Source organism: Cydia strobilella, chromosome 21 (assembly GCF_947568885.1).
Source record: "Cydia strobilella chromosome 21, ilCydStro3.1, whole genome shotgun sequence".
Lineage (NCBI taxonomy): Eukaryota > Metazoa > Arthropoda > Insecta > Lepidoptera > Tortricidae > Cydia > Cydia strobilella.
In genome coordinates, this window is record NC_086061.1 from 2,173,109 (window position 1) to 2,186,711 (window position 13,603).

The following is a 13,603-nucleotide window of genomic DNA, read 5'->3' on the forward strand; positions in this document are numbered from 1 at the left end:
TATATTCGGTACGAATAAGAGCAATGACTTTTATTCTCAAATATATATGTGAATTTGTAGAGCAGACGTATTTAAATTATAGATAAGAAAGAAGAGCGTTAAAGACGATTACCCATTACGAGATATACTTATCAGGTTGTCCAGGGCCAAGGAAAACTGTTATATCTGATACATCCGTCGCGCTCTGAACATCGAGAGAATGACTAGACCGAACAATCGGCGCCGGCGGTTCCAACGAGTGTGATCTAAGCTCTATTAACCGGTAACTGCTCAAGTAATCCAGATTCTACTGCTTAGAATTATCTCGAGGGGCATAATATCAGTTTCAATAGCCTGGCTGACGTTGAAAGTGACAGTGATGGTCATGGACTATTGCTTTATAAGCTTCCTCCATTTCTCCACTTACTTTACAGCGTCTTAACCGCAAGACTAAAGTATAATTATTACGCACAGTATAAATACTGTCTAGTAGAGCAGACCAGTTACGAAATGTTGCCGTTGGCTAGATCTTACATTTGCAGTTTGCACGTGTTGCCTTTACGTATTAATTATCTTTCTTCTAGATTAATATTAGAAATTTTACTGTATAGACTAGTCAGCATCTAATAAATAGTGACGGCCAAAGCAGCCAAATATATCGGTACTCGTCATCTTTATTTGGATGGTAAGTAAGGTTTGGTAGGGAAGTTTCTGTTACTATAAATTTGGCTACTTTGGCCGTCTATCTATTTGATGCTGATTGTAAGAACGTGAGCCCTCTTATCATTACATTTTATAAGGTCTGGATAGACGGGGTAGAGTGAACGACATATAACATGGAAAAGGGCAGCTTGCATTATGCCTTTAACCTTATCTAAGTTATTCATATAAATATAACCCATGAAAAGAACTACGAAGAAAATAGAGAAGTCAAATCTATATTAAACGAAATACTGAATTAAAACATCGAGTCATTATACTGTTATAATTTATGTAATGCGACAAAACGTTTTGTTTGGCATACTTTCACACGGTAACCACCTCGCATTGCAGGTGGAATGCTAATGAAAATGCCATGTAGGTCACGGTTCAAATTAGCCATGTACGGGACAATAAGAACTAACTCCTTACTGAGAATATGGCCCTTTGATGCAACAATTTACAGCAAAATGAATCAATAGCGAAGAAATGACATTTCGCTAGCAAGTTTTCGACGTACATCAGCGTTAATAGGCCATACCCACGTTCGTATCGAATTGCATAAAACATAACCTCTCAAATGTCGCCGGGAAGCGCGCCGATTTTGATTGTTTTGCTCATCGGTCGTTGACCAAGTCATATGACATACATATCTGTGACATAACAACAGCATGCGTGCGCGACGGGCAACTCTCCCCATCTATCGGCACTCCCTAGCAACTCTACGCAGACTCGAGACCGAAACGCAACGATGCGTGATATGCCACTCGAACTCATTGTAGTTCGTAAAGTTTAATAGATGGCGCTGAGAACAAAAACTGATTTTATTTTTATTATTTTTACAGGTAAGAAATCGGCCCCATGGATTGGTGTTTATGGTAAATATGAAAACTTTATCCTGTACACATGTCATATTGGACAAAATGTTTTAAATTTCAATATGTATGCGAGTTTAAAATATTAGCAACATGGATATTTAAAATTAGAAGTAAATTAATCTTATCTTATGATCAATATGCATTAAATTTTGTATAAATATATTCGTGTAACAATCTAAAGATGCACTTATTACGTCACTTAATCCCCTGGTCTCTGAACGGATATATAACTTTGTTTTGTTTCTTATCTTATAAATCGGTTAGTGATAATGTATCGAAAAGATTACGTTATGTTATATGTATATGTTTGTCTTTAAACGTAGTTACCTAAGTAGTATGATGCCGCGTTAGGCGAAAGTGTCACGTAGACACTAACGCCCTAAAAATAGCTTGCTAAATTGCTGCAATCTACGGAATCTTAGGGTTTAAAGTTAGGTCTTAAATATTTAAAAAGTGTAGGTAGTGGCACTAGTGTTATTGAAAAATGCTTAGCTTATGATGTTACGTTAATCAACGCAATAAAAAAGTTTCTAACTTCAACGTAACTATTTTCATATTCCTACTTGTGTTTATTACACATGTATGTTAGAAAAAAAACGATATGACGTGCTTTATGAAGAAGATACAATTAACATGATATGTAAATTATGAATTTGTGATTGAAAGCATAAAAACGTAAGTAAATTGGGTGATTTTACAACGGCCTTAGATAACGACCTTAAAAAACTCATGAACATTGTAGGTAATGAACTTCAAGTTTAGTTGGCTACTAAACGAGTGCAAAGATACACGATTAAAAACTCGTACAGAGAAAAATCGAAGGTGATGAGAGGTCCTAAATATCGAGTAAAAATCTTGTTTATTTACCTATATTATCGAAGAGCTTGTTATTAATGATAACTAAACAAATTGGTAAATTTATAATATTTAACAAGGCATGTGATCACGGTGTCCATATATGACGGTAAGTATTTCTTTCTAAAATTATTATGGTCCGCTTATTCAGACTATAACCAAGAGAGGTTTTATACCTACATTCGAGAACAATTAAAACTGGTCAATTTGTAGGAAAATTTATATGCAATCATGCGATGCCTGCCTATAACTTTTAAGGAAATGTCTATTCGAGTCTAAGTGTCTGTTGTACACAGTTTTAGGTGCCTTAAATAATAATGTAAGGTCTAAATCATTTTATTGTTATTGTCTTTTCTTTCTTTAGTTCCTCTTCTTCTCTTCTTTATATTTCCCTATCTCCGCGATGATAGCGTCTATCGCATGTAGATCCAGCATTTTGATTGGTTTGTCTCTCTTCAACACAGCCACCTATCAGTATCAACCATGATTTACTTGAGAAACGAAACTAAAGAAATTCATTCTGCATGTTATTATTCCAAGTGTATGCATCAGCGCCACGTCGACACAAGTCGTTATTTCGCCATTCTCTCCTCTTCAAATTAAATACTAATTCTCGTGTTTAATTTGAAGAGGAGAGTTTTTTCTTTATCGCGAGCCTTAAAGCTTAACCTACATCTACTAAAATATTTCCCCGAAAGAATCTCATAAAAAACAATGGCAAGGCCAATTTAGCATTTAGCCCCGACTGCAAACTACCTCGCTGCTCGCAGGATCGTAATTTTCTATAGTATAACCGCAACTTACTTCCAATTTTCTATTATCTCTTCCCTGTACTACCTGCAGCAGCGCTCTGACGGCTAGCTTGATGGTCCCCGTATCGGTGGCAACTGCCTGAGGACTGTAATTCTGCTCCAGGAACTCCAGAACCGTCCCGTCGCTTCTGCCCGCTGAGCAAGCCTGACAAGACAACAAAAGGCCTAAATAAGTACATAATAGAATTTCATACAGAATGACCACGCTCCACTCCACCCCAGACCCACGGCAGTTTGACCGAAATTTGACAGAATCTCAGTTAGATAAACAACTGATGACGGAAAGTTGAACGGACCAACTTTTGCTCAAATACTCCTGGGGATACGTGAGGATCCAGAGTGGCAAACATCTTATAGACTACGAAAACCAACCACCGGAAAAAAGTAATCAGACTTGCGGCTGTTCAAACAAAGAATATATACCTGCCACTCGCAATATGTCCCCGAAGGGTTGGTCTGGAACAGATGTGGTGTTCCGTCGCAGTCGAACCCTCCAACGATGCACGAGATACCGAAGGGCCGGCGGCCATTGCTTTGAGTATACTTCTGCTTCAGGCCCGCGATGTAACGCGCTATGTACTCGACGGTCACCATGTCTTCTACCATAACCCGGTAGGATTGGCATTCGATTTGTGCCCTGGGGAATTTCAATATGAGTTAAAGAGATGAGGAACGTATTCCTCATATCACAAATAACATAAAGAGCAGTTGGTTAATTGGTTGGCTAGATTGAAGTCTATCGTGAGGACGCGGACAGCAAGTATAAATGAATTTTTTAAGACATTGGAAGTCTTGTTTTACCTTGTAATTTTTATTTTTACTTACAGGAATTACAATAATAACTTACAGTTCAGATCTGGACTATTGGCGCTATTCATAAACACGTTACTGGCCTGGATTAGCTATGAATCGTTTCTTTATCTGTCATTTTGACTTATGTATTTGTAAGAAAGGGATAAAACATAATTTATGTTTAAAGAACTTTATTTTCCTCAGAAGAAATTGTACATTTCACTTCATGAAATTACACACTAAAATAAAAGTAGGTAAATCAGACTAATAAACAGATGATTTAACTAAATCAGGCCCGTTTTATTTTATGAATAAGGGGGTATAACTCTAAACATGTGTGCACAGGGATAGGAACATTCAGTTAAAATATAACGCTAGAGGGATGAGGTGTCAAGAAAATGATATAAACAGTAGTAAGATAAGTCTACATATACTTAATTGAGTAAGTTATTTATTGAATTATTAGACAGCATGGATTATGAGGTTTATAAAAAAATGACGTTTACAAAATTCGCAGATTAGTCCCCGCACGAGGCTAAAGCTCCAAATCATTTATGAAGTTGTATAATTTAACTGCCTGCAAAAAGATAAGTGTTTCATAATTAGAGATTTATTTGCATACCAGTATGTTTACGTATTAAAATACCTTGTCGCTCCATATTGCCAATGCTTTTATGTAGATATTTTATGATCGTCAAATTTGGCATTTTTCGGCTCGTAAAAATATTAAGTCGAAACCGGAATGAATTCAGAAGGCACAGACGGATATATGTACATATGTATATCCAATGGATTAACATTCCTGCTAAACTGCGTCGTAAACATATACAATGTGAATTTTATCTCGTTCGAAGCCGGCGCATTCTAACGATGGATTACAGAAAACACTTTGCAAATCACAACCTAAAACACCTATAGCCCATGACAGAAGTTATGAATGCGAATTTTTTTAAGTTCCGTCAAAAAGTCGGAGACCTTATAGTAATATTAGTAGTAGTATTGGTAATGTAGCATTAAAACTTTGCAGTGCAGTGGAAATAAATGATAACATCGAACCTTGAACCCATAACTCTGGCATCAGCGGTCCACCCAGAAAACACCAACCCCAAATGCTCGTCCAGCGGGTATATCTTCTTCTCTATCCTGTCTTCCTGCAGTTTTGCTACTGCTTTCTTCTCCCCGGCTAGTACAACGACATTCGGCCCTCGTATCCCCACGGACGCGAACGCCCTCTTTACTCCTTCGTGAGCGTATTGGACTTGAAGCAGTTGGCCGTTAGGAGAGAATACCGTCACCGCTCTGTCGTAACGAGACATCGTATTCTTCTTTCACATGACCTTTTTGATGTAACTATGGTAAAAGGTGTAAAACATAAAAATATATAAGATAAAAAATAATGCTTCTGTATAAAACCAATGTTTTTACATTTGACGTGCTGTCAAAAGCTGACAATACTAAATCATTCCCAAACATTGTTTATGGCCCATATAGCAATCTGCACATTAATCAAAGTATGAATATGTCTCTTAAATAGGTGGTACTCATATTTATTAAATAGAGACACCACTACTCGTACATCGTTGTAAACCCAAAAAAAAAATTCTAACATAAATAGAAAATTTACCCCCCTTCGGAGGATTCGGAGGTGGCCTACTTAGCGTGGTCGCGGTCTATATACAGTGGAATCCGCTTATACTGACCAATAGCTTACTATGACGTAGTTACTGTGCGAAGTTCGGTTTTCATATAAAATTATATTATTTGTGACAAAGTCGGATAAATTGACTTCGCTTAGTGACAAATCGCTTACTATGACTTTCATGAAATTATGTCCGGTTATACTGACACATTCGCTGGTTTTCGTGGCCGTTCCCACGTCTTTCCCTGCGAGGACGTTTGGGGCATGCGTGGCGTTTAAGTTGTTTTAGTTTTGATATTCAGTGACAAGTTGATAATTGGTACAAGGTTAATAAAACTCATCTCTCACAAAGGAATTAGAGATTATTTTGGAAAAAATTACAAAAATAATCCGCTTATTATGACGTACTTGATGTGACTTCCCTACGATGTCATTATAAGCGGATTCTACTGTATTTGTAATTTATAACATTGAAATATTTATCATTTTATGCAATAGTCATTATTGGCCCTAGAATGAGGCGACAATGCACCTCTGTATCGAGACAGCCAGCAGTGTAATCTTCTGAGATAAGGTTGTCAATGGGGGGATTGTGATTGGAGATGCAGCGAACCGTGGTATCTTTATTATATAGCTTCTAGTGTATGTCACCTGCTTAAAGGAATCATTGTTTGACTGAATCTTAACTACTGATTAAATTTAATGAACAATGGGGTATGATATGGATAGATCTACCTAAATAGGTAATTTAAATCCAAGCAGGTTCATAATCGTAACATGACTGTTGCAGCATCAAACAGGGTTAGGTTAAATATTGCAAGAAGATATAGATATATTTGTAGAAAAAAAAATATGAATTTATGTTTATGTTTTCGCCACTGGTCTCATTTCAGCAGCGTGGTTGTATGTTAGAACTAATCAGGTCTTTTTTGCAGCAGTTTTAAGTTAGCAAGCAGGCATCCTATTCCCATGTTTTGCAGACTGACCTTTGCACAACTTTGCCTTTGAGAAGGAGGTATAAATTTTCCCGCTTTCTCCGCGACCATAGTGATGAATTATTTATTATACTTTGAACTATTCATAATAATTGTCCGTCTCAGCTAAATTGCTAATAGAATAGCAAGCAAGCATAAAATGAATCCCATGAGGGAAAAATGTCAGCCTCGCTTAGCAAAAGATTGATATATCTCCAAAGTGATATACGAACTGAATAATGCTTGGCATGTAATATTTAAAAATATTATCAATAAATGTCTATGTCTATAGTAAGGAAATTTAGGGAAATTCTACCCTTTATAGAGACTAATGTTTTTATTTTAATAAGTAAATTGACTTAAAAATTGGTAGCAGATAAATTGTGTAGGTATTAGTTAGTTCAAGATAAGTCTACAACGAATTTGATAGCACACGCAATGCAAGTGTTATTTTAAACGTCAAACTTCAATGAAATTATGACGCATGAATAACACTTGCACTGCGTACGCTATCAAAATCGTTGCAGACTTTTCTTGGTCTAACTCTAGCAGTAGTCATAAAGCAAGCTAAATTCCAAAAAGGGCTAAAAGAATTTCACCTTTACCAACCGTTTTGCCTATTAAGATAATAATACCCAAATGTCTCTCTAAATTACAGTTACTAAATTTGTTTTCATTCGCAATCTAGATAGATTTTTTTGACCGTTCTTAATTGATCATGAACCTACATGAATTTGTATAAGTAGTCTCCACCGCAACAAAGATGCAATTTAGCGTCATGGAAAAACGACTTCGTCCTGTTTTAATAAAGTTTAAAATCAAATTATACGAGTCAGGTCGAAGAGTGATTGCAAGCACTGAATGCCACAGACGCTGAATTCGGAACAAAGAGTCGTAACGACCAATTTAGCTCAAGTCGAGAGAACGATCGTTATTAATTTATCTTGTTACTTTGGTATTGGTACCGATGTGAGATTTACTTGATGAGGCATTATTTCCTTATCGTAAAATGTAGTGCGTGTGAATATAGTAACGTGTATATGCACGTGAGATTAAAAAATGTTCTAGTAGCCTAATTATTTATTTTATTATTGTATGGAATTACATTTTTCATTTCTCATGCTCTGAAAGAGGGTCATTGTTGGTCTAAAATGTGTGCAGAAAGTGATACGTCTCTTCGCTAGAGCATTTTACTTTCGTAGTACGATGTTTTTCATCTTTAGGGTTCCGTACCCAAAGGGTAAAAACGGGACCCTATTACTAAGACCGCTGTCCGTCCGTCTGTCCGTCTGTCTGTCTGTCACCAGGCTGTATCTCATTAACCGTGATAGCTAGATAGTTAAAATTTTCACAGATGATGTATTTCTGTTGCCGCTATAACAACAAATACTAAAAAGTACGGAACTCTCGGTGCGCGAGTCCGACTCGCACTTGGCCTGTTTTTATTTTACGATAATAAGCTATTGAAATTTGTTTTTAAATGGAATTGTTAGTATTATTCAATTTCTATTCTAATATTTAACTCCCCATTCCATAAATAACGATACTGTTACCTAATTGGTCAATTGAAAGTACACTTAATAAATGATATAAAAAATTATACTTAGTCATGTTTAAAAAAAAAACATGTAATTTACTTTCCTCGTATTCGAAATGAAAATTAGTGTTTAACTCGCATAAAAGGCATCTTTTCATCCCTTGGTTAACAATCTACTATTCTATACATTTTCAAACATGCAAGCATAATTATATTAATTATTAATTGGGCTCTTATCCGTTCCATCTTGGTTCCATCTTAGTACAATTAAACCTTCTTCTAGTTCATTTTCAGTAATATTTTATTTTTATTTAGATGTAAACACCCGGCCTTATGTCATTTGACACTAAGGTTCTTGTTTGTCACTAGTGCCATGTGTTATTAATTATTATATTGTTATAAAAAAGAATTTACTGTTTATATGTATTTCTGGAGGATGTGAACATTGTGAATTGTGAAATTGCTATCCTTAATATTAGGAACAGATTATTATTTATCGATTAACCTAGAACTTATTGTGTCATTGGAAACTAAAGAAGAAATAACACAACAGATAGTGGACCTATGTGACTTTTAAGTCATATTCGCGCGTACAATGCGTCATATTAGTCTTTCGCCTTCATATCACAAGTCGTAAAAACAAGTAAGTTACCCATTGGTCTTAAAAATCATCACGTCGCTCTATAGGACTCCGTTTGGTTGTTTTTAAATAAACCAGCCCTTGCGGGGATTTTTTTTATCTTTTACATATTAGTTTTTCAGGACACAAGTTAACCTTTTAGTAATCTCTATGACTTTACATATCCTTGACAACATTGCCGGTATTGATAGATGTTCTTACAATGTGCTTGTCGCTAATTCCTGGACGCGCGCCTATATTCGGCCTTCGCTAAAACCGTCCGTCTGCATTCCGACCGTATTGAGATAACCCTCAAGTAAATAAACATGTTTCAAACTGATCTGAATTTAAGTCAGCATTGTTCTTCATCATACTGATGAATTTGGTTATTTATGACGCCTACTTATAATATCGCTTCGTGATCTGAGGTACTACTTGGCTTTGACAATGTATTGCAATGTGGTCCAACCCACGCTTCTAAATATGTCATTTTTTTATATGAAATAGGAGGCAAACGAGCAGACGGATCACCTGATGGTAAGCGATTACCACCGCCCATGGACACCCGCAACACCAGAGGGGTTGTAAGTGCGTTACCGGGCTTAAAGATGGGAGTACGCTATTTTCTTGAAGGTTTGAAGGTCATATCGGTCCGGAAATACCGCAGGCGACAATTCATTCCACAGCATATAACACACACAGTAAAGCATATAACACATAATTTCACTCTGTGCTCTACAACGCTTCTGGTGTAGGTAATACCTAGCTGGTTTTCCTACTAAACTTCGCGCTGCCCACTAGTTGGTACTTACCATCTACGAATACTTTGTATTAAGATTGGAACATTCAGTGTATTCTAAATGCGGGATTTCACCAGTGTGCGGCACTGTGCAGCACAACAACACTGGTGGAATCCCGCCTTTAGACGTCATATGATAGACGTACATCAAAGACGTACATCTCCTTTTACACCACAAATATTCATCTGTTTCTGTTTTATACATTGCGAGAGATGTAGGGGATGTGGCAATAAGTTTTAATCAAATATAGGGTTAAACAAAAGCACATGTTGAATATTTATATATCTCAATTTGATTGCAAAATATTCCACACGTGTCTATGTATGGGCATGTATGGTTTACAGCCCTAGAGTCCCATTAACAAAATGATTCACGCACAGTGGGCCGGATCGTCGCCATGTATGTCTCGGCAAACATTACACAATTATTGACCGCCTTGTGATGTGATTGTACAAATAACCTACCTTCCACTTAAGTAATAGTATAAAAATAACTGTTAACACAGTCGGCCTGTTGACAATATCACACCTTTGATCTTATTCGTTACGAGAAACTAAGTAGAACCGGTTGTTTGTGGTCTTGACTTAACTCTATAGTTGCATTAGCGAAGGTTTCCGTTTCAGATTGGGCAAAAATGCTTTCGTTTTACCGGATGTTCTTTACAGATCGCAATTCTCAACCGATTTTTGTATGTGAGCAGGTTCAATATTTAAATAGAATTTTTTGTCGATTCATTTTTTGAAAAAAATAAAAAATGGCGAAGCGAACATTTATTCAGTTTTAAGTTATGCTTACGAGGTCTACAGCTCACAGAACCACTAGTATAAAGCACCTGGGAGACGTTTTCTACGAATATATGGTTTACAATTTATATTGAGAGTTTATAAATTTTACCTTATAGGTTGATAAAGGCAGTCAATGAAAGCTAATTGTGATAAATTAACAAACAAACAAACAAACAAATTATTTATTCGTCGATCATAGGTGTACACAACATGATATTGCATATGATGGTAAAAAAGAAAAATTGTTCCACTATGTCGTACGTATTAAGTGTATAGATGTGAAATAGTTTGGGTACAAAGCGTACTTTCGTTTTTGACAGTATCTTAAGTCAAAGCGGTTGCTATGCTGCGGCATGTTTAACCATAGATAATATCAGTCTTGTTTAGATCTTTGAAATCATAGATGTGTCCTATTTTGCTATTGGATGGCCTTACCATCAACAGTAAGTGATTGATATATTTTTGATAAATTATTGTTATTAAGTTTCTTAATTAGTTATTTTGTGTCAGAACTGACCTAACGCAAAGAACATCTCTTTTATATGTAAGCACAAGCGATGTATATCTTTCTATCCGCGGTGAGACGCGATTGGTCAAATTCATTATAGTTCACTAAGTCAGCCACTATAATAGTGTGATTCGCGTACCCCCAGGGCTCCGCGAAGCCTCTGTTGGGGCTGCTGCTAGAATACATGTAGCAATAAGAAAAACCAGCTCTTTTATAGGTGTCTGGTCTTCAGTGACGAACGAATTTGTTTTATTTGTGTGTTCCGTCACCAAAAAAGTTTGAGAACCGCTGCACTAAGTGTTTCATAATAAAATCATAATAGTTGAGTCCATATTTAAAAGTACGCGCTTATAGTTTGGTTTACGAAGTCTTAATTCAACCATTAAATTAGACGACTGGAAAACAGTGTTCTTTGTTTCATTGGTCAGAAGTCAGAACGCAGCGATTCCGCATCCACTATGGATTTCATCTAGTATTTGTTTCCCATGGCCGTTGTCTCGCGACTTTCGCCCGGTTTCCCTGCGGTGGGAATATTATAATAAGTTAGCGCGAAATTAAGTAACACTTCACAGGAAATTGCATGTTATTCCCTTCTCTATTAGGACAATTTAGAGTCGCACGGCTAATACACGCTTACTAAAGTGCTTAAAACAAAACTTTTAAGAAATCAATTGTGATACTTTAAACTTGTTGCCAAGGCACTGTCTTTTACTATTAAAGCAATATAGAGATGTTTACTTTAGTATTTCGCTTGCGTGTAGTGAATATGTAGTAGTTTAAATTAAAACTTCGTTGTCTATTGGCCCATTGTTGTTTTGTAAGTTTCTTTCAAAAAACTTATATACGAGAAAATGTAAGCGACAAGGTATATCATCGTATATAAGTACCTATATGTATACCTAATCAATTATTTCCCAAATTCATAACGTATTTCCCGTAGCCTTTTACAGAACATGGTGAAGAAGTAGTTTCAAAAATATGCAAATACCTCAGGTTAGTGACCCACACCGACAAAAACGGCCCGTGAACACGATTTTGGGCTGAATAGATAGAACTAGTTGTATTGTTTTATGCCTATTTAACATGCAAAGGAAATTGTAGAAGGCAATTTTATGTGTAGCTAGTTAAGAAACGTATTTTCTTTAACAAATATTATATCGAAAGAAATAGTAAATATTAATAATTTTATTTATAAAGAAAATCTTAAAAAATAATAATATTTAGTTACATGTAAAAAATCCGCAACGCAGGCTTCGTCAGGTGGCTACAAATGCAAATCAGCAACATGCTTCGTCCCAAAAATACCAATGATGATATCCGCAACAGGCTTCGTCACTTTTTTTTTAAATAAAATAACCGTCACGAATCGCACCTGGTTCAAATGTCCCCATTACGCTGGCAGCGTTACCGCGCTGAATGGCCAACGAGATCTGTTGGACCAGGTACGATCCGGACCGAGGGTCGCACCCCCTGTCCCTCAGCCGCCGACCCAAATCCCTCACAAAGTCCCTAGCCTCCACAGCCCAAGGTCCCGCAGTCTCGACTGCAACCGGCACAAAGTCGTACGTTGGTTCCAGGGCAGAGTACTTGGCATGCTTCATTTTGGCGGCATACTCCGCGGCAGTACCAGCAGACCTGACGGTGAGACTCAAGTGGGACGGCGCAAATGTACTCACGCACGTTGCATCCCACAAGAGGCATCGTCCCAATAGTAAATTGCATCTAAATCTCATTACTTTATTGAGTATGAAGTTGCTATTATCAGAAATTCTGCCCCACCACGCAAAACAGCCGAAACAGCTTGGAAAACATAAAAAACAAATGAATATTCAAACTCGTTTCTGAACTGTGCGACTACCACCACTGACATATTCGCTATGCATTTCGCTCGTACTCGCATATTAGTGCGAGCGAGATTTATAGAAAGTAAGTTACGCAGACGTTAGCGAATAGGTATGTCAGTTTGACACTGCTAAGGCAGTCGTGGTAAGGCTACTGGTCATTCATATAATATGATTAATGTACATATATCACTGTCGACAATAAAAAGTTGAATTGTCAGTGTTCCGATCCGATTGGATTCCGATTCAACCGGGGTAAAAGCTGTAGTGCTGGTTCCTCATATTCCTCGTGTTTCTTATTGAAAAGTAATATTTGATTGAAACCAGTCAGTTCAAGTTCGCCAGTTCAAGGCTCCCGGCGCCACGAGCGGCATACGAATAGGCTTCGATTAGGCCGCACCGGCGTGACGTGCGCGGCTGCGCGTGCGTCTGTCGTTAGGTTGTTACGTTAAGGCCGGTACAGACGGACTGCAACCCGACTGCAACTTGTATGGGAACTACACGCCGACGTTACAGGTTACAGTTACGTGCAGTCTTGCAGTTCCCATACAAATTGCAGTCGGGTTTGCAGTCCGTCTGTATCAGCCCTTACTTAACTTATTGTAGAAAATTCAAGGGCCAAGTTTGTACGACGTTAAAGAAGTTCCATCTCCAAAAATAATAGGAAAGAGCTTTAGTTGCGTACTTATCTTGGTCTAACTCTATCATTATTAATAAGCTTCGGATCCCGATTTAAGCATTGAATGGAAGTTAATGTCTTACTGAACTGGACTTGATCTGGTGAAAATTTTTAAATTTTCAGACGTAGGATTGTAAATTATGAACATGTTTATTTATAAATCAATGTATTGTTGACAATATATTGCGGTATAAACGATACCGTAA

The 13,603-nt window shown here is 37.0% G+C and overlaps 2 protein-coding genes across 2 annotated transcripts in view; one reads left to right on the forward strand and one right to left on the reverse strand.

Moving 5' to 3' along the window:
• LOC134751061 (serine/threonine-protein phosphatase 2A regulatory subunit B'' subunit gamma-like) overlaps window positions 1-13,603 on the forward strand; it is a 198,314-nt gene that overhangs the window by 144,144 nt on the left and 40,567 nt on the right. The gene's annotated exons all lie outside the window — the stretch shown is intronic.
• Window positions 3,575-5,469, reverse strand: LOC134751240 (proteasome subunit alpha type-7-1-like). The gene is made up of 2 exons (XM_063686624.1): window positions 5,072-5,469; window positions 3,575-3,860 (listed from the first exon to the last, which is right to left on the reverse strand). Exons 1-2 carry the CDS (start codon window positions 5,329-5,331, stop codon window positions 3,575-3,577), a joined length of 546 nt encoding a protein of 181 aa, XP_063542694.1. The 5' UTR covers window positions 5,332-5,469.

Excerpts from the sequence above, each read along its gene's own strand:
- LOC134751240 (XM_063686624.1), bottom strand. The coding sequence starts at position 5,331 with ATGTCTCGTTACGACAGAGCGGTGACGGTATTCTCTCCTAACGGCCAA. Across the intron at positions 3,861-5,071 it reads GCCAGAGTTATGGGTTCAAG|GGCACAAATCGAATGCCAAT; the intron begins GTTCGATGTTAT and ends GAAATTCCCCAG.